This window comes from Meleagris gallopavo, chromosome 1 (assembly GCF_905368555.1).
Source record: "Meleagris gallopavo chromosome 1, MGAL_WU_HG_1.1, whole genome shotgun sequence".
In the NCBI taxonomy this organism is placed as follows: domain Eukaryota; kingdom Metazoa; phylum Chordata; class Aves; order Galliformes; family Phasianidae; genus Meleagris; species Meleagris gallopavo.
Window position 1 is genome coordinate 136,667,675 of NC_139404.1, and position 27,397 is coordinate 136,695,071.

General features: G+C 40.5%; 1 protein-coding gene across 2 annotated transcripts in view; it reads left to right on the top strand.

The window, feature by feature from the left end:
• COL4A2 (collagen type IV alpha 2 chain) overlaps positions 1-27,397 on the top strand; it is a 142,897-nt gene that overhangs the window by 38,073 nt on the left and 77,427 nt on the right. For both annotated transcript variants that reach the window (XM_085215485.1, XM_085215491.1), the window contains exon 4: positions 3,838-3,918. In XM_085215485.1, the coding sequence (XP_085071611.1) occupies positions 3,838-3,918 (81 nt within the window). The remainder of the gene's footprint in view (positions 1-3,837; positions 3,919-27,397) is intronic.

Consider the following 27,397-nt stretch of genomic DNA (forward strand, 5'->3'; position numbering starts at 1 on the left):
ATTAAAGAATACACCTAATAATACTTTCTTGGCTAATTAACACACTACTGTTATCAGTTGTATTAATTCACAGTTATATCACTGCAAGAAACACAGAGCTACAATTCTATTGCTTATTGTTAATAATAATATTCATACACAGTTACACTACTATAAATATCTCTTACAAACAAACCATTGTTAGTTAATTTTTCCTCATCAATCCCAATTTTGTTAGGATAGAATTCCAAGTTGCTGTTTCTGTAATCTGGGCAATTTTACCAATGCAGATTTCAATTGTGTAGATGAGACATGCAGCCTTGTATCCAAAGGCTGCCAGTTCTCCCCATTGCCCAAACACATTGTTGTGGCACCTTCCTCAGATCAAAACAAGCATGTCTGCATATCACTGTTGGTGTAAAATTCCTATAAATGCATTTTTCCTCAGGAAATAAACACTTTTATGGTACTTTACAGCTACATATCCCACCTCTAAATTGTAAACTTTGCTGATATACTTGCATTTTATTTCCCTTTGTCTCAGTTATGCACTCATGTGTAGAGTTCGTTTTGTCAAGGCTTTACAAGGATCTTTAAAAGATCTATTTTTCAACTTTAAAGTCTGAAACTATAAAAGTTGATACTATAACTTCCCAGTAATGTCAGACTAAGTGAATGTGCCGTGATCTGCTTTTGAGAAATTGTATACATTCATACATAATAAAGCAGAAAATGTTACGTGTTATTGAAAGCTCCCAGAGACCTCCCACTAACCATCAAAAAGTGAAGAAGTGGAAATTGAGCAATATGGAGAGACGAGGTATAATTCAAAGTAGCGACGTTAACACTGATCTTCAAATGTTTTCACAGAATCACAGAATCACAGAATGGCCAGGGTTGGAAGGGACCTTAAGGATCATGAATCTCCAGCTCCCCTGCCACACGCAGGGCCACCAACCTCCACATTTAATACGAGACCAGGCTGCCCACAGCCCCATCCAATCTGGCCTTGAACACCTCCAGGGACAGGGCATCCACAACCTCTCTGGGCAGCCTGTTCCAGCACCTCACCACTCTCTCTGTAAAGAACTTCCCCCTGACATCCAACCTAAATCTTCCCTCCCTCAACTTAAAACCATTTCCCCTTGTCCTGCAGTTATCTACCCTTTCAAAGAGTTGACTTTCCTCCTGTCTGTAGGCTCCCTTTAGGTACTGAAAGGCTGCAATGAGGTCACCCCGCAGCCTTCTTTTCTCCAGGCTGAACAAGCCCAGCTCCCTCAGCCTGTCTTCGTAAGGGAAGGTGCTCCAGTCTCCTGATCATCTTCGTGGCCCTCTTCTGGACCCTCTCCAACAGCTCTCTGTCTTTCTCCAACAGCTCCCTGTTTCCATTTATGTTCCCTATCTTTGAAGAAGTCTTCCTGATGTTTCATCATCTTAAGAATATATGTGCATTAAAGGACAGAAAATGAGAAGAGAAAAAAAACTTCCTAAGATTGTGGAAGAAAACAATTGTGTCCCCACATTAGCTGCTGGTATTTTTAAAACACGCAAATTTAAAGGTTGGATGATGGATAGTACACAAACAATAGGCCTTGAACTTCTTCCAGTCAAAATAATACTAGCAGCCTCCAGGTTTTTTTTACAAGTGGACAACTCTCTTGCCATAGTTTTCTCCTTAGCAACAGTTTACCAAATTTAGAGTCACCCTGCTAATTAAACAAACAAAAAAAAATCTTACTGTTCTCCTTGCTGTTTTCTCAGCAGGCATAATTGAAGTCTCTCATGATTTAATTACTGCATTTGACAGTTTGTTGCTGCAGTTTGTTAGGCTGCAGTATGTTGTTATTTACATCTCCAGAACATTTCTCTAAAAATTTGGGATTAATTCTGATGAGTGGCTGCACTGCTTATTACACTGGTTTCCATGCAGACATGTGCCTGCAGTGGTGTAGGTTCACACAGGCATTACATCCACGTGACATGCATAGAAACAAATAGAACTGTTCACTTCTGAACAGACAGGGAGGAGAAACTCTGACATTAAGGGTTCTGAGGGAGAGATGTACATTTCATCTGCAAAAAGGAAGAAATAAAGACATAATAAGCTTGTGACCATCCAGTCATTTAGTTAAAATGGACCAACCTGGACAATTTATTAGAGTTTATAAAATGGTCTGGACTTATTATTTCCTCTAAATAATAGTCTAAACAGAAAGCAAAGTTCAGAATATGACGTAGGCCACTGTTACCTCTGTGAATTAATTTCCTGAATCCTACACCTAACCTCTAAATAGCTTGGGGCATGGTTTCAGTTCTGTGGGCTTGTTTTTGCAGCATGGAATGCCTACTTGTTTCATTAAAAGTAAATACAAAACTGAAACAAAAGTATTTTAATATGTAAAATGAATTAGAGTACAGACAGTAATCCTCTCATGACAAGCATGACTTGTCTGGGAAACTCTGCATTGCTGTTGCCATAAGCTTAAGAGCCTGTTGCATAAATATCATCAAAGGAGGACTTAAGCAATGTCTGCCAGATACCTGCTTTATACCTGTTACTTATTTGGCTCTCAGAGTGGAATCCAAAGCCTGGAGCTGTATTTTCAGGATCTTGATAGTGTAAAGGGAGAAGTGAATACCTGAGAAATCAGCCCCATGTGCTGAGCATGGGTTGATTACAGCTGCATGAAGAATGCTAAGCATGGCAGTGCTGGTCCCTCTCTGCTTCAGGTCCTTGACCCAGGGCTAGAAGCAGGAGTGACAGCATTACTGCCTTTGTAAGCCACAGCATGGCAGCTCAGAGTACCTGCCTTGTTTTGGAGGCTTCTTTCTACCAGCAGCAGTGCACATGAAAATTAGCAGCAGCTCTGAATGAGGGACTTGGGCACAGAACATCTTTCCTGTACCATCAGACTTTGGGCCTTCTGCCTATTTCTTCTAACTCATCATTAGTGATGGGGAATCATTTTTTCCCTTTCTCAGCTTGCTTAAGAAGCTGCCAGAGCACTTTCAGGGGTTTAAGACCTGCGGTGGGCCACAGGTCTTCATCGTATTCCTAATCATTAAGTTACAGTTTTAAAAGTTACACCACAGCATGCACAGCAGCTCTGCTGTTTACATTTCCGAACAAGAGTAACTGTGGTAGCTGCCCTTGGTGTGCTAGGTGGAATCTGAGCTGGGCTACCCCATGGAGTCTTCCCAGTAGTCTTGTGATCAGCACATTTTCAGCCCAGGCCAAGATGGCTCTATGCAAGCAGAACAGATAAACCTGCAACTAACTCTTGGGTTAGGTCTGAATTCTAAGTCACTGTGGTTGGCTACTAGCAAGTTTTGGGTGTCTTTAGAATAGAGAGCCATTCAAGAGGAGAGGGCAGAAGCTTGGCTTATGATTTTGAGCATGATATCTATGTCTTCTTTTATGTCCACCCATAAATACTGTAAAATATAGCAGTGATTTAGAGCTTGCATAGAAGGATGTGCTGCATTGTGACCTAGGACTTAGTCCATGTCCCTGAAGAATTCAAGCAGCTGTTCTTCTGTGACATGATATGTGTTGCATGTGTCAAAGAGATAGGTGAGATATCGCTCAGCATGGAGCTGCAGCATTTTGAAAATGTGGAAGGAAATGAATAGAATGACATTATATCTCTTGATACTGATCTCCAAGAACTGGAAATCCTCTGATTGCTGCACCGAGTGCAGCTTTAAGAGGTCTCACCAGGAAGTCATAGATCCATGGATCATAGTCATCTAATCCTGGTCTTTGCAATGAATCTACTAATTAACATTTATTATATTGTGCCAGATATCGTAGTTGATGCCAATTAATTTTTGTCTCTTGTGTGTTCTGGCTTGCAGGGTGGAAAGAGTTACACAGGACCATGTGGAGGAAGAGACTGCAGTGGAGGATGTCAGTGTTTCCCTGAAAAAGGAGCCCGTGTAAGTAATATTTTTTCCTGCAGAAAGATCTTCATGCCATCAGCTCAGTGCCATTTGCTATAGGTAGACTTGCATCAGAGTGCTGGGAATATTCTTTTTTTCTTTTTTTTTTTTTTGAGGGGGGAAGGGGAGGTAGGAAAAAGGTACTGTTGTTGCGTCTTACTTCCTTGAGAGCTTATAGATTTGAAAAAAAAAAAAAAAAACTTTGTTATGAAGTATAGCAGATTCTTCTTTTAAAGCTAAGGGTCAAGGGACCTCACAATGCTAAATGATTGTTAACAAAATCACCCAATAACTTTCTTGAAGTTCTTACTAACAAAATTGTATCTGATGAAAAGATACCTCGTAGAGGTGGTTTCCATTAAATCAGATGGGAAGCAGGTCTGCGGGACATGAAATTCCTACTGGAAGGAAACTGCCTGGGACTTCTTGGCATTGTGGCATTGGGTTGTTTCTGGTACTCTTTTCTTTTAAGGAATAAAGATGAGAGGCAGAAAATGGGAGATGTGGTGGAGGCAACAAGCCACCTGCCCATAAAGCTCTGAGCAGTTGGGCAGTTCTTTGTGGCTCAAAGCCCTGGCTGGCAGGCTCCTTTTGTACAGCATGGTCTTTTGCAGCTGAGACAGTGACTCAGCCTTTTTCATCCACCCATCACCTAAGAATAGGCCAGGCAAGAGATGTGGCCGATCATGTGCTTTCTGCTATCACTCTTACTTTCTTCCATTCAGCAGGCTGTCAGTTCCCATTCCCATCACATTCCTCAAGCTTGACTCCACGTCTGAGTGGAAGAAGAGATTGGTAGCAAAGTCACTGTGTAGGTGGAAGGCATGGAACACTTTTGTTTACTGCAGAATCCTGATGTCTCTGTGGAAGTCAGATGATCCCTGGGTTACCATGTCATGAGCATTGCAATTGTTATACTCCCTTTTCCTGACCACAATCTGTTCTTGATCTGCTTCCCATTGCAATAACCTAATGACAAACTGACGACACTGAGGTCAAACAAATCCTGCCCCTGAGGCACAGATTCTGCAGGAGCTCTCTCCAGCTGTTATTGCCCTTCCCTGATCATTCAGCACATGAAGCTTAGCAGATGCCTCCTGCCACTCCCCTGCAAAGGCACTGAAAGCCTACTGTTCCTGTGTGAAATGGCTTTAAGTATGATATTCTATGCTTCTCTTCAGTGGGATTTTTTGTTGTTGTTGTTCTAAGGTAAAGCACAGACCTACTAGTTCTCCACTAATGTTCATGAAAATTGTCGTGTGTTGAAAAACTACCAACTTTGTGACTAACATATTTTTCTCCTTCCTTTTGACTGTAAATAACCCTTAATTTCAAGTTGCTACATCTGCAGGAAAAGAGAGGTAGCTAAACAAAAGCAATTGCATAGGTTAGAAAAGCTGGAAATGTGAAGTTATCAAAGCAGAGAATCACCCAGGTGCCACAGAAGTTTAGTTGCTTCATATCTAGCTTAGGAGACAAAGGCATACTTTGTATACTCACTCTCCACTCTCACTCTTTCACTTATGTCAGGGAAGTAAGTAATCCCATTAACTAAACACGCAGATTAAATAGGCACTGAAAAAGGGAAAAAGAGGATGTTATAAAACATTGATTGCATTTTTCATTGATTACATCTTGTGGTTAGTGGTGGAAATTGTGAAGGATTACTGGGGAAAGTGATTTAAAGACTTCAAAAATTGTATTTAAATTCTCTGCAACTATATACCTCATTCTGAGTCAGCATACTGTGCGTGTATTTTGTGTCTGCTTGTCTCCTCAGATGTCACAACCTTGGTGAAACATCTGGTTTAAGAAATAAGAGCGGCCTTTAGAGACTAGTCAAATTTGGCATAGCTTCTGGTCTCATGCTCAGTTCTCAATGGGAATATTTATTTTCACAGAACCTCTGTATAATCTGGCACGACACACATTTTCTTTTTGAGGTGACTCATTACAATAGACATATTGCATGTTTGTACTTGTAAGAGTGCCTGAAGCAGCCTGCTGGAGCCTGCTTGTTTGGTGACTCTATGTCAGGTACAACACAGCTGTCACTTGCAGGGTGTCTGGAATTCAGGTAGAAGCAGTGCTGCAAGAGCCAACAGCCAATGGCAATACCATTGCCCTGCCATACAGTGTAAGTGCACATTCTTCTCATAGCACATCTCTCAAAACCAGGCAAACAAAAGCACTTTCTTCAGTTTCCTGCTGCTGAATGCATATCAGAAACTGTTGAGTGAAGTAAATTCACTGGAGTGGTAAATACTACTGCAAAACATGACAGTAGAAAAGATCTGAGCAAACCTCTATCTTTTTATTCATATATGGTTCTGCTTCATTTTCTTTTTTTCAGTTACAATCTTAAAGTATAGCATTTAGATAAAGATGCTTTTTCTTATTGTCTTAATTGTTTTTAAATAAGTGCTTTGTTACTGAAGTATGCTCAGTGGTATCTTGTGGGGGCTCTGTGCTAGAGGTACAGAGGCATTGTCTGTCCAGATGTGTGAGGATTCAGCCAGACTCTGGTGATGTGTGCCAGGTCTCCAGATGCATGATGGCTGGAAGCCCTGTGGTTCTATCTGCATGGCTTTTGGTTTGAAACTAATAACTCTATACATGAAGGCACAGAGAAGTTGAATCATGTGTCAGGCAGGCAGTTTCTAGGGACAAAAGGCCACCTAGCACAAGTCAATGCACCCAACAGGCCTGCCAAAAAAAGAATTATGGTATTCCTAGGTTGTGATTTTTTACTATTTCCAGCCTTTTGTCCTGTTCATGGCTGAGCTTGGCCATGAAGCTTTCTCTGGGCACAGATGGAGCAGAGTGAAATCCATTGGGGATGTGAAAATGAAGTGTCAGAAGCTTGACCCACTTGCCATAGTGGTGAGGAACCTCTGCAGCAAGGCAAATGGAGCAGCTAATGTGCAAGCTTCCACCTCTTGTTTGAACTGGGAGCTTGGGTATGGCACTTTCTGCCTCATTTCCATGAGGAAGACAGATCTGATTCAGACCTTCAGAGAATCACGGGATATCACAAATGATGATGACTTCTGCAATTCACAGCTCAGAAAAGTTTCTCTAAAGGCATGTCTTTCCCAGGCCACATATGATTCCCTTGGAGTTACCACCTTCTGCATTGCTTTTCAGTTGATGCCTCCAGAGCAAAAAGAAGAAAGGGAACTTCTTCCATAAGTTGTTTTTTTTCTACTGTCTAATGACACCTGAATCTTTGTTCCTGTTCACAGCAGGAACCTAATTCAAACCTAGGTGTGTATTTACTGTTAACTGGATACAAATATCCAGTCTTTAAAGGTCTGATCATACCTTAAGGCCAGTTGCACAGTCATCCAGCCATTCTTGCAGCTGGCAAATCTCTCAGCAGAGATACAATGAGAATCCAACTTCCTGCAGGAGTGTGCTGACCCATGCAACAAGCAATTGTGTGTATTCAAGCCTTAGGTGGAGGGCGCAGAGTGACAAGGAAGAGGAAGGACAGCAGCCTCATCTTCTCATTAACTAATGTGTGAAGAAAAGATTGTGAGGAATACCAAAGTGCCTGGATAAGACAGGAAGGAGAAGAGGGAAGCACTGACACTGTATTGAAATTCTGCTTTAAATGAAGCAGAAGCCCTCAGCTGAAGGCAGGGAGAAAAAATGGATAAACTTCTAGTTTCTTTCCGTTTCCTCAAAATTTTTATTGCAGCTCTTAAAATTTTGAGAGTTAAAGTTCTTTGTGGACCGTATAATGGGCAGAGATTGCATCTATTGGTGCATATATACACACCTTTCAAGTCTGTTAAAACATGAATGCACTTACGTAGGAAATGGTAACTCCTTTCAGTACAATGGCCAACTGTTTGACTTGCTGAAGTTCATAATCAACCTCACTTCATAATCAACCCAGAGGGCTTTGTAGAAAGTGGAAACGAATAGCAAACTTTTTGATCATTCTGTAGAGAAAATGCACTCTATTGAAATCTAGCTTTGCATTTTCTATCTGAAGCAAGTTTCAAGCATTGCTTGTGCTGTTGTTTTTGCAGGGGACTGGAGTAATGGTAACTGAAATGAAAGGACAGCTTGGTGTTCCCATAAAGGCCATTTTATGGGAATGCCAAAACATTTCTTTTTAATCAGGACTAATTTAGTAAATGAAATTTAATTCATTAAAGCTCCTTTACAAATATTTGTTGCATTGCTTTCACTAATGCAATGGCCAAGGTTACGTTATTATTTGTTCACGTATAATTATTCCTGTCTGCTTTTGAGTACTATACAGTTGTGAAATCCAGTGTCTGATCTTAACTTACAAGCATTTTCCATACAAGCTTAAGTTTTAACACATGGACTACATCAAGCAGATGTTTTCTTCTGTAGTTAAATGAAGTCAACAAAATGCAACACTTAAATATTCTAAAGTCACTTCCATTCTTATATCCTTAGGGAAACTGCTAAAACCAGTAAAATAATTTTATTAACTGTTAATGTAATTTTTGAACTTCACAATAAACCAGGTTCTCAGGTGATATAATGGCAGTAGCTCCTTGGTAACTCATGGTTAGTGTAAGTTGATATATTTGATATTTTACCCTTTTTTAATAAGAACATGAGAAATTTCTTCCCATCATCTACCCCTGGTAAATCTAACACATTACTCTGTCTATAACAGTGATGGTAGAATGTTCTATTTAGGAGGAATGCAGAGATCTGAAAACTTTCTGCAGTCCGTTCCCTTGTAACCAAAATCACGTTGTTAGAGGTATGACATATTTCTATATTTCTTCAGCATTCACGTTTCTCCCTGAATTTATCTAATCCTTTTCTGAAGCTGCTCTATGTCTTTACAACCTCTTGTGGTACCAAGGAGTTCACTAATCAAATAAAATGAAATTACTGCCCAACACCTTCTATTTCCCTCTAGTTTCATCAAGTACACCCTATTTCTATTACTGTAAGTTTGGGAAAGGAGCAGTTCTACATTTACTTTGCTTCCTGCTTCCAGAATTATGTAAACCTCAATAATTTCCCCTCTGCACTTTGTCTTGTCCAAAAAGCAACATTCCCTGCCTTCTTAGCGTCTCCTTAGAAGGCAGCACTCCAGCTCCTCTTTTCTCATTACTGTTTTCTTTCTGGTTTGTGAGAATTTGCAGGATTATGGGTATGAGTGCACCGAAGTCTTCTTCAGCAGCAAATTGACGCTCTGTTTTCTTCTCCATACACTCCTGACACTTGCCAGTACTGAAATTTGACTGCCCCCCCAGTTTGGTGAGATCCTTCTGGATCTCCCCATCACCAGCATGGCATTTAACAACTTGATATCAGCTAGTATCATCTACAGACTTGTATGTTTCACAGCTCAGACCCTGTTGCATCTCCATTTTGAAATGTGACTGCCAAGCGCTATTCCTTTCTTCTTATCTTTTAGCCTATGGTCCATAAAAGCACCTCTCTCCCAAACCCAGAGGTATTTATTTTAGAATGTGTTGGTGAAGAATTTTTTCAAAGCCATACTGAAAATCCAAATTCATTATGGTTACTGGATCCTGCTTTACCATGCATATCCTTGTGCTCAGATATGTACTCTTTATGGCATAGGTCTGCCTGGCCAAGCAAGGAAGTCAGACGACCTGGCCCACAGTTCCCATGCTCTCCTTTTGAGTCTGTTTTTCACATGGCAGTTGAGCTGGCATCAACCATGACTGTTTGCAGTGATGTTTCCACACCTTAGTCATCAACTCTGCAGTTTCACACTGAGTTTCTTCGGAAGTCTCATGTGAATGTCAGCACCCCTGCTCACTTACTAAGGTCTGCCTGGTCTATTTTATCTTCTGCTTCCTGTATATTTACCTGAAATTAATCTGGCTCAAAGAACAGCTTGGATTTGGAGCTATCTCAAACACCTTCAGCAGTAAAGACCTTCACAAAGATTTCCCTGAGTTCTTCTGCTGTGGTCTTGCTGTCCCCAAGTTCTTTTAAGCCTTTGACATTGTGTGGTATTGTTATTCCCATTGATGGCTTCTTGTTTTGCTTTTTACTATCAGCTTGAGGATCTTCTGCAAACTGTTGGCATTCTTTTTCAGACATCCTAATTGCCAGTTACTCTTGATCTGCTTTTTATGAGCTTTCTTGTTCATCTAAGCAATTTTTAAAATGTTAACCTTTTTCCCTGCAATAGCTTCTGTAGCATTTTTTATGAGCTATGTAGGGGTTTTATTGAACTGTTTTATTTTCTTTTTTATATGCGAAACAGTTTACCGGGATTTTTAATACAATGTTTCTGAAAAGCCTCCAGGTTCTCTAGGCTTCCTGCCTTTTGGATTGCTTTTATGAGGTTTTTACTATTTGTCTGATTTTTATGTATTTCCCCTTCTTGAAATTGAATATCTGTGTGATGCATTTGCTTGGCTTACTCCATTTGACTACATTATTAAGTTAAAGTTGTGTTGAGAAGCTATTAGAAAGCATTCTCCCACTAGTACCTCTTGAACCAGGTCCTGTGCACTCAAGACTAAATCCAGAGAGGCATTGTTTCTTGTGGCTTCCAGGACTCAAGTGTCACTGTGTCCAAATATTTTATCTCTTTGTCTCATCTGAATGAGGTGTTGTGTCTGACTGTATGTGGGTAAGTGAAATAGCCAGCATTACTGACCTAGTTTTTCAACTCCTCTAATTTCTTAGAATACTTCATGATCATTGTCTTTAACAGGGAGTCCCAAATGTAAACACAGTGCTGGTTTTCTGTTATTTTCCCCTACAGGAATTCTCTCCTTTGTCCTCTGTTGTTATTTTTTCTGTTACACTTCATATTAGCCTTCACATTCTGTGCCACTGCTCTGCATGTACCTTGTCTCCAGTCATTCCAGTAAAGCTGACAGCCTAGCAACTCAGTATGCCACTGATTATCCACCTTCCACCAGCCTGAGACGCCTTTTGCAACAGAATTGTCATAATTTCTTATTCCTAATTTTTAGATTTCTAGCATTGCTACAGAATCATAGAATTACAAAACACTTGGGTTGGAAGGAACCTTAAAGACCATCCAATTCCAACCCCCTGTGGTAGTTAGGGTTCCTCTTGGTCTAGATGAGGCTGCCCAGGGCCCTATCCAGTGTGGCCTTGAACACTTCCAGGGATGGGGATTCACAGCTGCTCCGAACAACCTGTTCCAATACCTCACCACCCTCTGAAGAATGAATTTTGCCCTAACATCTAATCTAAATCTCCCTTACTTTGGTATAGAACCTTTCCCCCTTGTCCTATCACTATCTGCTCAAGTAAAAAGTCATTCTCCATCTTTTTCTATAAGTCTCTTTAAATACCAGGAGGAAAGCACTTAAAGATTTTGCTCACTCTCTGTCCAGGTGCCACTCAGATGGCATTGTAGTGTTATTTACCTTCCCTATTTATTATATTGATGGTATTTATTTCCTTCCTTGCTTTTCAAGAATGTACTGAGCATCAGCTATGTTTCACTGTCAAATTCCTTTTATCCAGACTGGGTGCTCCGCCATGCCAGTCTTTCCCCTGTTTCTAGTTTAACTATTTCTCTGAGACCTTTCTAACTCTCAGTAATAGAAGCCTTGTTCCATTCTGTCTGAAGACCAGTTCATTCCTCTTGTGCTGCTTGCTTTTGTTTTAGTTTATCCGCACATCAGTACTCCACCATGCATTAATCCCATAGGACAACATGACCACCAGTTCTTCCATTTTTACCACCACAAATACCATTCTGGACATCTCATATTTTCTGCTACTTTCACACAACGCACCTTGTCCTTTCTGTGCAACAGATTGAGTGGTCTTTGCTCTGCCGTACAATTTTTGCCTTCATCCTAACTTTAAAATATGTTAGCACTTGAAAGTTTATATACTATAACTTCTCCTTTGGGTAGTATTACTCTGTTCTTTCTCTGCTCTACTCATATCAAGCTAAGTAGCAACATAGAAGATCTGGCCTTGATGAGATGTGCCTAGGAGTGGTGGGGAGAAGACAAGCTGACCTAAGCCTCAGTACACAGCCTGATGCAGATTTCTGAACCCATGCAAGTTCTATGGCCTTTGGATGAAGGAACCACCTTACCAGACATCCTCAGGAAGCCACTTAACAATCATTTAAGGAAGCCACTTAACAATCAATTACCCAAACATGTACCCACCACTAAGGGAAACCCTACTGATGCATGCATGATGCATGCAAATATTCACCGTGCTTACATGCCTTGCACTGACCTGCCCTTGCTTGTCTTTCTCTTCTTTTTTTTAACTTTCCCTGATTATTTGAAAAGTGTCCTGTTTGCTACTCATTGTTTGCTTCATGCAAAGTGTTGGGAGTGAGCTCAGTCATGCATCACTGAAAGTATTGTCAGGTTCTGTGCCTGAATGGATACGAGCTATCACAAAAACAAAAGATACCTCAAGATTTCATATCGCTTCATAGGCCTTGAACTTTCTATCTCTGACAGCTCTCAGAAAGAGGCACTGCCTCAGAAAGAAGGTATTTGCAGGGGTGGCAGATTTAAATGCAAAATACTGGTAGTGCTAATAAGCATTATGCATTGACAGGAAGATATCTTTAATTATTCCAACCCCTTTAATCAAGTCTGGTATGCTGTTTTGCAATTTAATTTTTTTTCAGGCTATTCAATAGATTACTGGAGAGCAGCATATCAGTGCCTGGAAAAGGAAGGAAAAAAGAGTGTAATCTTAAAAAGGCGTTTAATAGTGTGAGCCTAAATTTTGCTCTCAGTTGCAAAAGTACAGTTCCCTTTTGCATTCACGTTTGAGGGTACAGTTTCAAATGCATGCTTTTGTTTATGTTTATACTTGCCAAACACTGCCTTATAAGGTCTTAACGGCATACATCCTTAAATACTTGACATTGTTCCATAGGCATCTAAACGTTGAGTTTAAGGCTTAATTGCAGGAACTGTTAGCAGTGAATAGGCTCATAATCTTGAGTTAGATACCAGAGGCAGGCAGGCAGGATACAGGTTTGCTTGATATAGCATGATTTGAGTCAGTCTGAAACTTAATGCTTTATGACCTAATGTTTTATTTAGTGAAAATTGCTTAACCTAGGCTACAGTGACTATCAATCAAATATTGTAGCTAGATACTCATGTTTGTTGTTAATCACTATTCTTTCGTACATTTGTCCTGACATTTTTTCAAGTGAAATATGCATGTTTCCTCTTCTTTTTTAACTCTGTTTGTACATGTTTAATCAACATCAGAGATCTTTGTGAACTGGTGGATGAAGGTTAGATAACTTTCCCATGAGCAAGAAGCAACAAATCCTTTCTCCACATATGTATTCTACAAAAATCTGCCATTTGACATGACTCAGTGGATGGTTTCTTAAAAAGCAGTTTCAAATAAACAAACAAACAAAAAAAGCTAAATACATAAGAAAAAGCAGAGCATTTTCATACATATAGAAAAACAATTGAATCACATTTACATTTGTAAATGTCCAGAATATTTTAAAGACTGTTTAGAAGTTAAATAAATCTAAAATCTCCTAAATAAAAAAAAAGTATCTGCACATTATGAAAAGATTATTTTCTCTCTATTTTACTCTTTTATTTTGTGGAGCATTCTGCTTCAGCCAGATATGAAATGTCTTTTGCTTCAGCAAAGACAATTCTGAAAGCAGGATTCTTCTAAAACCTTCTCAAATCAATAGTATAAGAGAAGAATGGTACTTTACTGAAAAGTTAGTATCCAGTTTTTTTACTTCCATGTGCAACTTCATCTGCTTTCCCATATTCATTGCATTTTCTCCAGCAAAGTAAGTACTAGAGTATAGATAATGCACTTCTCCAAAGCCTGTTGACCTACATTAGTGCAGATACTTCTACAAACTTGTCTTGAAAACCTTTGCAAGTTCAGCTGTTGTGACAAGAGAACAAATCAGCAGCGTTGGACAAAGCTCAAGAATTAATATCATCAATCAAAATGAATACCAAGGTTGCAGTTCAAACAAAATTGTGACTAAAGTAAATGACTTGAATTAACCCTATCTCTAATGCAGGTTGAGCTCCAGTATTTGAAATGACACAACCTGATGCCTTTTGCATTAGCTATATATTTCCTTGATTTGTGGGCTTGTTACAGTCAAGTAAGAAAACAAATCTTACAGTGGTTTGATATCTCACTGATATTTTAGGAATTTACTTTGAGGGCAGCATTTCTAAGAGTGAATTTGGCCATGTGCATATCACAGACTTGAATGAAAGGTGGAGAACCAAAGCAAGACAAAGCACACTAAAGAATCTAGAAACACTGTCCAGAAGATAAAACAAAACTTCCAATTTAACTGTAATATACATATTTGCAGTAAAGAAATAATAGAAACTTTTAAACGTTAGCTGTCTGGTTGAAGATGTATTGTGGAAAACTAATGTGACAATAGCTGAAACTGTAATAAAAAGACTTTGGTTGCTATTCACAATAATTTAAAAATCATACATTTAAATCAAAACTAAACAGCTTTTTTTTTTTTTTTTTTTTTTTTCCTTCCTGACTTTCCAGGAAACACTGAAAGTATATTTTACCTTTTTTAGAAAGGAAGTTCATGCAACTAAGCAATTCTGTGACTGTCATCTGCATTCTTTTTGTTCATCATGGTCAATAGGATCTGCACAGCACAGTACGTTCTCATGTATCATTGATATTTTTGTTTATTTTTTGCATAGGAATCACACTTCATTATGGAAGTGAAATGCACTGTCCGGATTGTTTTAGGACAAATATGCTGTCCATTTAGTTAGACTGTTGGGTTTTGATTTCCGGTGCAACAAATGCACAAAAATACCTTTGGACAAGTTTTGCCACTTCTACTTAGAGGAGCAGTTAAAAGAACATAGAGGCTGTGGATGATAACCTTGCTCTGTAACTGGGTAGCCCAAACAGTCATCCAAGGAGGATAATCCAGGCCATTCTGCAGCACTTAAATTGTACTCTAGAGAATGTGAATGGTTTCTCATGACATGTATCCAAGGCTTTACAAGTTTCTCAGATAGTGCTAGTTTCTATTTTCTGCATTTTTGTCACAAGGGAGCAAGTACCATTGACCTATTTTCCTTTTGTCTTATTCGGTAAGTACCAAACTATTAATGGAATCCTTTGAGTCTGACCTGGACAGATCAGGAATGTGGGAATAGACAGACTGTCATCATGTACAGCCTCTGTCTAGGCTGACAGAGCTCATTCTCAGCATTTCTTTAACAAACTTCAGAGAAGAAAAGTTCCTTATTTACCTCAGTTTGTATGTAAGGCTTTTCAAGTGTCATCCCATAATGAACAGAGCTGTTGAAGTATATGTAAGTGCTTCTGTTACATTGATCTGGAAAAGGATGATGAGCATTAAAATACCTTAAAATTAGGTAGTTTGCTTCACTCTATTCAGAGTACAGTGGCAAATAGAGAGTTTTTCTATCCAGAAAAGTATGGATTTGGATACATCCTTATTATTCTCTTTTTATATAAATATTCTTTTTTTTCCCATCTAAACTATCTCTTGCCTTAGGCTGTTTCTCAGTTTCTAGATCTTCTACTTCTCTATTATTTTATGGCCTTTCTGTCATCTGCTCCCAGAGCTGTCCCTACCTTTTTCTAAATCATTCATAACATCATTTCCTGTGTTTCACCACCCTTTTCATATTAAAAGCTTCCCATAAGGCACTTTTATTCTTCATAGCCCGGAAGAGGAATGAAGTAAGTCAGTTCTGTGAGATGAACACTTGCCTCCAGAACACAGAGTGCAATGGGCAAAAACTTGAACACAGGAAATTCCATACAAACATGAGGAAGAACTTTACTGTGAGGGTTACAGCGCAATGGAGCAGGCTGCTCAGAGATGTTGGGAAGTCTCCTTCTCTGGAGATATTCAAGACCCACCTGGACATTTTCCTGTGCGACCTGCTCTAGGGAACCTGCTTTAGCAGAGGCTTGGACTCAATGATCTCCAGAGGTCCTTTCCAATCCCTCTGGTTCTGCGATTGTGTGGTCCTCACTGCTGGCTGTGTTTGCCTTTGGGAGGATGTAAGCTCATTGGGGCAGGAACTACTTGCATTTATCTCTGTGAATGGTGCCAAGAGCATTGTTAGCACTCTTGCATTAATAAAAGAGGTAGCACACCATAGAGCACTGTGATACTTTCCTTCGAGTAGACAAGAGCTCCAGCAGCAAAAGGCCCAATGGTGCTGCACCATGTTGTGGGTATTGGACCCATATATCTTCATAATTCTGATATTTAGTGAGGGCATGAGTCTACCAGGCTGGTTTATGGTTGGAACACATCCTCCATAGTAACCACTTCAGTTATGCATTGCAGTGCTACTGCAGTGTCTCTCACCTCTGTGAGACAAACTTCTTCCCCTGGACAGAGCATACTTATCCAAGTATGCAACACAGTTGTACGGTGTAACACTGCTTTGCACTATTTTCCACAGCTTTTGTTTCATAGAATCATAGAATCACTAAGGTTGGAAAAGACCACTAAGATCATCTAGACTGACTGTCAGCCCATCACTACTATGCCCAGTTAGTCATGTCCCCATGTTCACTTTATATTTGCTGTGGACTTTGCATGGGAAAGAGAAAGACAGGTAAGCGAGTTCCTGCGAGTTCCCTTCAAAGTTAAGCAGTGGCTGAACACAAATTCACTTGTTTTCCTTTTTGTCACAAAACCAAATGACGGGGTTTTAATTCTGCTAGCACACACTTGGTCCTTCCAGCCTGTTCTATGACACATTGTGTGGCCACAGCCGAAAGCAGCCGCTTGGGGTCTGCTGAGCCAGAGTTCTCTGAGCAAGCCCTCCCTCTCTCTCAGCTGGCTTACTTCTTTCAAACAGTTGCAGAGTTGGTTTTGTTAAATGGCATAAGGTTACAATAAATCAAGCGAGAAGTCTTGTGTTGTGCTTCCTACTGTATGGGAGAGGTCCATATGGTTTAATTGCTTCCTCAGAGCTTCAGATATATGTGTATAAAATCTCTGAAGTCATGTGCAACTGCCAAGATCCTATGGTGTGGTTTGAAAAATTCATGCAGTGAACTTTCAGACAGTGCAGATGTGCTATGAAATGTAAATGTAAAGTGAAAGAAGCCAGCTTATCCAGTTAAATAACAACGTTAAAATTAGAGCTGTTGATTCAGAGAAAGACTGAGCTCAGCAGAAAGAAGTGAGAAAGCTTTCTTAAGTGGAGATAGTCTTTTGTCTTCAGAGGGGATGGGAGAAAAACATTAAGGTCCATGGGAAGACAGCAGAGCAGCCTGAACTGAGCAAACATGTCTAAGAAAACCACATGGTGAACTGTAAAAGCACCTGAAAAATGCCATCATAAAACACAGTTGCTCTTAGCAATAAATGCTTGACCACCATAGAAAATTCTGCCAACAATATGAGCTGTCCCTGAGCTCACAGGCAAAAAATGCAGAGGTGAATAAACATCTATAGGCCTGTGGTGGTTCTGTGTTGGTGTGCAGTGTGAGGGAGGAGCAGATGTCCTGGGGCCACTGTTTCCTCCCCTATATTCCCTTAGCACCTCAGCTAGGGCTGGGTCAGGCCTTCCTCTGGGCAACAAGGGGAGGATAAGACTGGTGGTGGTTCCCAACCTAGTGTTCATGGCCAAGGGGAGTGGGGCTGTGCCTCAGCACCTTATCTGGGTGCTGCTGGCCACAGAGCTACGTCCTTAGTCCTGGCAGGCATGTAGCCGCATACTTTCTATTTGGCACAAGGGCTTGAGCATCTCTTCAGGAGAACGGTATGTGTTGGAGCAATGTTTTTAAAGAAGCAAGGTACCTCTGCAAATACTGGGGCCTGGTCTGCAGTGGTAACCTCAGCCAAGTGTGCTGAAGCTCAGGCTCACATTTGCTGTCCGAGCTGAATAGCCTTGTGAGTGGGAACATGATGGGAGCCCAACACTGCCCCAGGAGTATAACACACTTTAGCCAGTCCGCATACCACCACTGTGATGTTTAGTTTGCATAACAAGAAACATGCAGCAGGGGCTGTGGTCCTCCCACACAGGGCGCTGGAGGCACTCCCTTCCCTCCATCTTCATCCTTGGTGGGAGCAGTCCTCACTGGAAAGCACAGTGCTCTGCTGTGGCAGGAGCTGTGTACATGTATAACCATGAAGGGTATGTGTTGCCATCACGATAGTAACTTTATTAAGGCATCACTTCCTGCTAGGCAGTATTTCTTCTATTCATTCTACGTGCAATCAACATGTATAGCTTCTAAATAATTTCTCTGTGTCCTAATTAAACCTTAAATGCCATTCTCAGTAAGAGAGCATTAAGAAGGACATTTCAGTACAATGAAAAATCCTCAGTGCTCTAGTATGGATGTGCACACAGTTCTGTCTGCAGCCTCTGCAGCCCAGTGCATTTACACAGCTGTGGTGGTACTGGTTGCTGTTTGCTCTCTCCCTTGCAGACACCTTGTTCTGCGTTTTCCCTGTAAGGATTTTCCTTCTCTCTCTATTCTTAGTCCCTCTGTTTATTTATACATTGTGTAATCTCACCGACTTCAAAGATGTTTTGTGTGGTGTAAATCAGAACACAAACTAGCTGAATAAAGCGTTGCTCAGTTAGGCGTGATTGTGAAGCTGAGTGTGTTCCTGTGTCTGTGTACTAAATCAACACGATTGCTTTTCACTTTTGCAGGAATATATGTACTTCCCTGACAGGAATACTCTTGCAGGCACTCGTGAATCCTTTGCTTCAAGCAATCTTTGACATACTCTAAAATCTTCCTGATATTCTGATCTAAATTCTGAAGACTATGCATTTAGTGGCTGCATATCTGCTGGCTGTGTCTGATGAGGCACAATCTCTTTTTCATTTCAGTTAAAAGCATTCCAGTAATGAAATTCAACACTTAGGATTAGATTATAATTGTTCATGTATTCTTGCAGTTTGGTTATGCGAACAGCTACAGCAGTATTCAGAAAGAAAATTGGTCATTTTATGTCTTCTTAAGTATTATAAACTTTTCTTAATGGATTAAAATTTAACTTAAACTTAAGCCTAGAGCTTAAGTGGACATTTAGTTCAAGGAAGAATTTCATCTGAATTTGCTCATTTGGAGACCAAGTCAGTCCTCAGGTCCTTTAGCGTCTGTGAATTGACCAGCTCAGGTAAGTACATGATACCCTTTCAGCATGTGTTGCAAATTAATCCTTTTAGCTTTAGGCACATATAAAAATATCCAGGAGGTATCCTACCTGAGCCACGCATTCTCTGAATAAATCATGATATTTTTCACAATACACACTGAAATAATGCAAGAGAAGCATTTCTGGTGTCATAATTTGTTATTGTGGCTGCTGGACTAATTAGTTTTCAAAACTGAAATTTGGCAAGAGGTAAGGTTGGGCTTTTTAAGAGCTAAGAAGGCGTCTAAGCATTCATGGAAGATGCAAAGCATGTTTTGTAAGAAAGCAGAAATATCACAGACGGATTTTACTGTTTTTGACCAAGAGAAGACAAAAATGTTCCAAATCAAACCTATAGCAGCAACTAGGGCATTCCAGAGGGTCCAGGAGGGAAATGCTTAAGCTTCTAAGTTACTCTTCTGTGAGAACCTTTCAGTTACTTGTAATAGAAATAGGAAATATTCTTCTTTGCTTACATTTCAGGGAGAATTGACACAGTAATCTAGCACTCTCCAAAACAAAATAGAAACAGGACTTCCTTCTTAGAAGTGCTTCCTTCCAAGGGTACAAAGCTTTCAGTGTAATTGTAGAACTATTGGAAGCCTCCTTGAGGTGGCTAGAATGGCCTCAATGGAGGAAAGGACGGTAGTTAGAAAAAGAAATTGCAAAAGTGTACATAGTGATACGTCAGTCAAGAAGAAAGCAGTCTTTTGAACAATCCAGTAATGACTAGACTGTCATAAGGTATGCAGAGAAAAAGCAAAGAAAACCTCAATAAACGAGTGATATTAAGAAACAATGATTGAAAAATGCATTTTGTCTAGTAACAAATATTTTTTCCGTGGGAGTGGAAGTATTGTGCAACCTGTATGCAGTCCAGGATACAAGAGCATCAGCCAGCTGACAAATGATGAATTTCATTTACTTCCTATCTGACTTATGAATACTTGGACAGATGAATATGCTAAGAATAAATTCTTATAGGGGCTGTGAAACAATCTCCTGCTTTGTTTATGACCCCAAAACTCAGACTGGTCTAGCCTGTGGCCAGTGCATATGCCATGACACCATGGTGCATGTAATGCTCTATTGGCTCTTGCCAGCTTTTAGACTGACATGCTCCTCTGAACTCTCTAAAAGCTACAGTCACATGTGTCTCTGAAATGATGCAATCTCCTCTGTTGCTAACACTGCTAAAAGTATTTTTACTGCTTTGTGTCTGGTGGATATTTCTCCCCAGTAATATGCTGCACATTTGCTTTCTGTTAACGTGCTACTATGTGTCTTCCTGCAATCACTTCAGGACTTCATTACTTTTACTGCTGTTTCTGGGGGTTTCTGTGGTTTGTCCCTCTCCTTTGGGTTGGGGTATTATTTATAGTATTTCTATATTTATAATTTCTATATTTATAACATATAATATAAACAGGTTGCCTGGAGAAGTTGTGGATTTCCCATTCCTGGAGGCACTCAAGGCCAGGTTGGATGGGACCCTGGGCAGCCTGAGCTGGTGGGGGGCAGCCCTGCCCACAGCAGGGGATTAGAACCAGATTATCTTTAAGGTCCCTTCCAACCTAAGCCATTCTGTGATCCTGAGATATTTCAACTAGATAAGTTACCTAGGGGTAGCCCCATTGCACATTTTTGTTCTTAGTTTTAACCCTAATCTCTAGAGTGCAGGGTCAGTGCTTGCTATTCAAAGTGACTGAGCCTGTGAACAAAGTTTCTTGATTGGGTGAAAGCTCTACGCTGCCTGAATGCTGATTTGGAAGAGCAGAAATTCTCCCAAATCTCTTCAGTTTTAGAGTGAGCACATACTCGGGCCACTGTGAGGCTGATGACATGCCACATGAACGACTGGTGGTCTGCACTACAGACCCAGCCACGGAGGATGGTCCATCTTCACAAAGCTTGGTCCTGTTTTAGAGTTGTGAGGGTCTGGACACACTCCACAGCAGTGGGATCATCTCATGTTTCAACCACTAACAGTAAAAAGTTCTGCTATGTGTATGTAGCTTTACAAAGCTCTTCCAGCTTTGACAAATGTCAAAAGTTACTTCCCTGACATAAAATCCTTTTCCCAGTGAAGAAGATGAGAGAGAAGAGAGTCTTTCACAGTAAGTTCCCAAGGAGACATACCCAGTTACCAGGGCATACCTATGTCAGAAGGTTATAGAGTGAGCGTTTCTCATTTAAAAATGCTAACTGGCTGCACGTATCAGCTCATTGATTGTTTTCTGGAAGATATGTTGAGGAGAAGAGACAGAATAAATGAGACTGACAGATAACAACAATTTATGTTTTTCAGAGTTTATCACACACCAAATTCCATGTACCACACCTTGTTCAGATAGCACTGTTCAATACATTCTTTCCACATAAATTCTGAAAGATTAAAGGAAAGAAATAGCAGGATCCATGTTTTGGATCATACATCCTAGTTTTGCACATTTGTTCTCTGGAGAAAATGGATGAGTCATATGCATTGTCAACAAATGAGCAATCCAAACAGGTGCTGCAGTTGAAAACTATAGATGAAGAAAAAAACTCACTTCTTTCCATATTTTGTCCTTTTACATTTTTAGCCAGATGTCATATGAGTACTTCAGTAAATGAACACTCTGTTGAAACATTATACAAAAGAGAGAAATAGAAGGAGTATAAGTGTATACACATTTCCCAGTTGAACTATATTTGCCATCCAGTGCATTGGGAAGAAGTGACTTAAAACTCAAAGTCAAATTCTTCTAAGCATTTTAATTACGAGAAGTTTTGTAGAACTTTGCTGTAATAACTATAAAATACAATCATTTTCTTCATGTCATATTATTTATTTTCAGAGCGAAGTTCAGAAAACTTTAAATGATAGTATATATTTTCTACATGTCATGGCTCCTTCAAATATATATGTGTATACTTCATTTTTTCAGAAGTGATAGATTGCCAAGTTGTCTGACCTCTCAAGAGAGGAAGTTGGGAGGACAGTTTAGTAACATTTTCTTTCCTTCCCAGTGTGGAATAAGATCAAAAAATATGTATTTTAAATTCCATTAATAGCCTTATCTTCTCTGAGCCATAAGGTACTGGCAAAATAACAGTGCAAGTAAACATGGCTCTTGGTGCACCACATTAAAAAATGGCTTTTGTTTATGAAAACTTTTTTGTTGTAGAAACTTGTGGGAATAATGTTGTATTAATGGTAGGATGTTGACCTTTTCCAGCTATGGAAGATAGTCTCAGAACAGGATCCAGGAAAAACAAACATGGAGACTACTTAACTCCTTAGTTGTGTGCCTGAAACTTTGTAATGAAGCATTATTTAAACTTAAGCTATTGTACTTACAGATTGTGTCATTACATTAAAGTGCCACACATACAGCCATTTTTGCTAAGCATGAAGTTGTCAAGAGGTTTAGGGAACAAATAAATTCTGTGAAGAAGAATATTGCTATAATTTCATATAAAACACTATAATATATGTAAAAATACTCAGTCATCTGCTATTATCTGTGTTATGTCTACATTCATTTATAGTTTCTGAGGTCAAAAATAGGGCAGATTTTCTCCGGATTTTAGGGTACACACAATGTGTGTTGCTGAACAAGATGTTACACTGAAAAAAAATGTTAAAACAAAGAAGTCTATGTTTCTTGTGATTTGAGTTCGTGGTTGTCTTCTACCCTAAAACTGTCTCCACTCAGGATCTCGAAATGAGATTTGAGGAGTTTATGGCTGAGAATTTGGAGTTTCCATTTGGACGGGAGAGAAAATAGTGAAGGTTCTTTTAATGGGAGTAAGAAAAACACTTTGATCCATCTCTGTACCATGTCTTTCTCTTTTGGGACCAGTTGTAGTCAGGTGCCATGTAGGTAGCTTATCTTCCATTCCCATTCCTTTGCCCACATGTATTTCTTCTATAGCCTCTTTTATATCAAAAGATCTTGGGAAAACATATCTGTTAGGTCTTCTTGCAGGACAGTTACTAAACATCAGCATCAGCTTCAAGAAGGAAATCATAGAATCATTAATATCCCAAGTTGGAAGGAACCCACAAGGATCATCGAGTGCAACTCCTAGCTCCGTACAGGAACTCCCAACGTTCAAACCCTTTATCTGAGAGCAGTGTCGTCATGTCCTGTGAACTCCAGCACTGGGGGCCGTGCCCACAGCCCTGGGCATCCTGTTCCGTGCCCACCACCCTGTGGTGCAGCCCCTTTCCCTAACCCCCAGCTGCCCCTCCCCTGACAGCTCCATGCCGTTCCCTCGGGCCCTGTCGCTGTCACACAGAGCAGAGCTCAGCGCTGCCCCTCCGCTCCCTGTGAGGAGCTGCAGCCGCCATCAGGCCTCCCCTCAGCTCCTCTGCTCTGCGCTGAGCACACCCAGGGGCCTCAGCTGCTCCTCATGCATCTTGCCCTCTAGACTCTTCACCATCTTTGTAGCCCACTCTTGGACATTCTGTAATAGTTTTTATCTCCTGTGGCACCCAAAACTGCACACAGTACTCATTCAGATTCTAATTGCCTTTATGAACAAAAAAGTGCAGATTTTATTAGCATCAAGCAGTTACAATGTTTTCAGTAAACTGCAAGTCGAGAGCACGAAAGGTGAAATCAGACATCACTGCAGTGCCTAATTCTCTTTTAGACTGACCCATGGCCTGCAAACAAACAAAATCAGAAGCACCATTTTATAAATTGGTTTATTTCCCCAAAGAGATGAAATTTCTGTATTGTCTGTAGACAACATGCAAATACTACCATTTAGTTACTAGAAGTGCAATTTTTTGCATTCTGGGGCTCTCAGGTGTAGTGGGACAATGACACTTTAATACACAGATATGTTTGTCAGCAAAAAACCTGAGTAACGTGGGAGTATGAGAAATAATTGACAAAAAAAAAAAAAAAGAACAGAAAAATTAAAGCAAAAAGAATTTTCTACTCAAATAAAAATACTAAGTTGCGTCTGCTTCTGAGATCGGCTGGCAGCTAGCTCATGATGCAGCAGGTCATCCTGCCCTCCTGCAGGGAATCAACACTGATTTTGTCCCAGCTGTATGCACTTCTGGTAGTTCAGTAATTACTACATGAGCACCTGGGATGTGCCTGCAGCCAGCACATCAGCAGAAATGAGGCTGCAGCCTCTAGGTAGGATGTGTTGCCTTGGAAGAAATGTTGCTTCCCTCCTTGGGCTTAGCTGTAGACTACTGGTCTGTTGGAAGGAAAGTTATGTAAAGAGAATCTTTGAGGAGTTCAGTTCTCCTTAGTTACCTCCGTAAATCCTTTCTAAAGGATCCTCTGCTACAGTTATCAACAGAAAGGTGTCCTACTTTCTCCTGAAGATCTCCAATGATGGAGATTATGTGGTATTCTTTAGAAAGGTTGTCAGCATATCTGAAGAGCTCCATTGTTATCTCTCTGCTGATATGTCTGCACTTAGTTTTTGCTGCTGCAGGCTAGATTCACTCATCTATTGCTTGCAGTTAAGGTTTCTTATATCCCTGATCTTTCTTTGTAATTTTTCTCTTGACTCTCAAAATGAAATGTTTGGAACTGAACATAAGCCATCTGGCCCAGAGCTTGTCAAATACTGAGAAGGGATTACTGTATACGTCTAATGCAGTATATATGCATTTCTACAGTTTTCAGAAATTCAGAGTTGAGGAAGTTCACTAGATAAGACAGTTGTCATTTCCATATTTTATGTTGTTGCCATGATATCCCTTCAAATTTTCATTTTATTTTCAACAAATATCTGAACATTACTGTTAAATATTTGATGTAACTCCATTTATAGTAACTCCAGTTTGTGAGAACTAAGTCATAGGAGGTGGAGAGTTACTGCATAGACTGTAAGACTGTGCCTGTAACAAGTATTGTGAATATTGTCAGTCAATATAATAATTCTTTTGACATGAGAAGGTTTCTTGTGTCCCACATCAGAGGCTCACACCAGACAGGTAGACCCTGAGTATTTCTAGAAAGGTGCAAGAAATTGCAGTCTGTTGGTAAAAGTTGAAGAAGTTGGTAAAAGATGAGGAGCGCGAGAAGAATGTGGCATTCACCAAAAGTTGTGGAAATCTGTGTATATCTCTTTGGGTCTTAACATCATTTTCCTTATCAAAGTTTGGAAGGAATGCTTGCACAACAGTATATCTTTTTTTGATAGCAGGGTAGTAAATCAGAGTAAGGAGACATTAGTGTATATGTGGCAGCCTGTGAGTACAGAGTGCTGTGTGGAAATGTGATATTGGATATGCCTGGTGGTATGATACCTCCTCAGCTCCCTGTGATTCCAGCAAGCAAGAAGAGCCTATTTAGGACTGCCTGCTCAAAGCCAGTCAAAACAAAGGTAATAACCGGAATCTAATCAACCATTGCCAATTGGCCAAAGTGACTGGGCATGTTTTGCTAAGGTCAAAATTTTACTAGAACATATCAGTCAATGAGGAGTTCATTTGCAGTATAACTGTGCCAGTAAATAGCTAAAACATAACATTTAGAAAACTCAGTAGATGGAACAGCTCTTCTGTTCATCAGCAGCACTGAGAAATACGGATGGGGATTTGTGGGAAGGTTTTGTGGGGTTTTCTTGTTGGGAATAATTTTAGTATGATGAGGACGATCATGTAGCTAATCAGTTGTATGAGTGGAATTTTATCTCTACTGGGAGGTGAGCTTATTGGCCTTTATTGACCTCAAATCCATGTTTGGAAGGAAGGAAAAAAAAAAGAAAAAAAAAAAAGGTAGAATACATTCTCCCTCCTGATAGCTTATTCTCAAAAAACACAGCTCTTTCTTACCACTCAGTGTTTCCTGATAATTAGCTGTGATTCAGGCTGTGTTGTACTTTCTTCTGCTGAAACAACACGAGCCCTCAAATTGGCTACTTGTATTTCTGGCAGGTTTTCAGTGACAGATTTTATTGCATCTCACAGCTTGTGAAAATTGTATCAAAGAGCTCCAGTCACTGTCTTCTTTTTCTCTAAGACAAGGTATAGAGTAGATATGAGGTGGGATGTTTTATCTACCTGAAGGTTCTCTTAAAAACCCTGCTGGCCTCCTGTGTTACCTGGCATGCAACATCCCTAGTTTGTGCAGCACATTCCTCTCCTGCTTTCACTGCCTATTTGTTTTTGCTTTTTCTCCCCAGCAATCTCCATGCCTGCTCCACCCTTCTCTCTAGCTTTTTTCTCCAGGAATGTGCAGCTGATGAACCTGAAGATTCTCTTCTTGCCAACTAGCTCTTTGGGGAAGAGATTTAGGGAGGGTGTTGGAGTGGGCTGTAGAGGGGATAGAAGGAGGAGGGTTGTGATTTGTCTAGGAACCTTTTGCGGATAGCTGGAAGTAAGGTCAGAAGAGGAAAGGACTCTTAGGAAATGGACTAAGGGTGGAAGTGCATGCTTTTGCCAGGGGGAAAGAGTGACTCATCCATCTACCCTTACACACTGCCTAGGGAGGGTAGCAGAGGCTGGGTTTGTGTCTGTTGTTGCCAGAGGGACATTCTTCTCCCATCTGGAGTATTGCTTCCAGACCTGGAGCCCCCAGTACAAGAAAGATGCAGAGCTCTTGGAACGAGTCCAGAGGAGGGCCACTAAGAGGATCAGAGGGCTGGAGCACCTCTCCTGTGAAGAAGGGTTGAAGTAACTGGGCTTGGAGAAGAGAAGACTGCAGGGAGACCTCATTGTGCCCTTCCAGTACTCAAAAGGAGCACATAAACAGGAGGGGGAATGGCTGTTTACAAGAGTGGATAGTGATTAGGACAAGGGGGAGTGATTTTAATATAAGACAGGAGAGATTTAGGTTAGATATTAGGAGGATGTTTTTCACACAGAGGAAGGTGATGCATTGGAACAGGTTGCCCAAGGAAGCTGTGGATGCCCCATCCCTGGAGGCATTCAAGGCCAGGCTGGATGTGGCTCTGGGCAGCCTGGTCTGGTGGTTGGTGACCCTGCCCGTGGTTGAGGGGTTGAAACTAGATGATCATTGTGGTCCTTTTCAATTCAGGCCATTCTATAATTTCTGGACAGGAAGTATGACAGGAGGGGAAGGGAGTGGGCTGGAAGGGCTGGGCCCTGCCCTCCATTGGTCATGAAACATCTGTGTAGGTAGAGATGAGACCCACAGCTCACTTTGTAGAAATGCTGCCTGTTCTGTCAGCTCCATCAAACAGTGAAAATGGATTTCCATACAGAAACATTCACAAGCTCTTCCCTTTTGAGCTGGTGCTGCAGTGTCTGATGCAGTGCTTGGGGATGAGGCTTAAAGGTAATGAGAAGGATTTATAAGAAGGTAAGTGAATAGGAGATATATTTTGCTG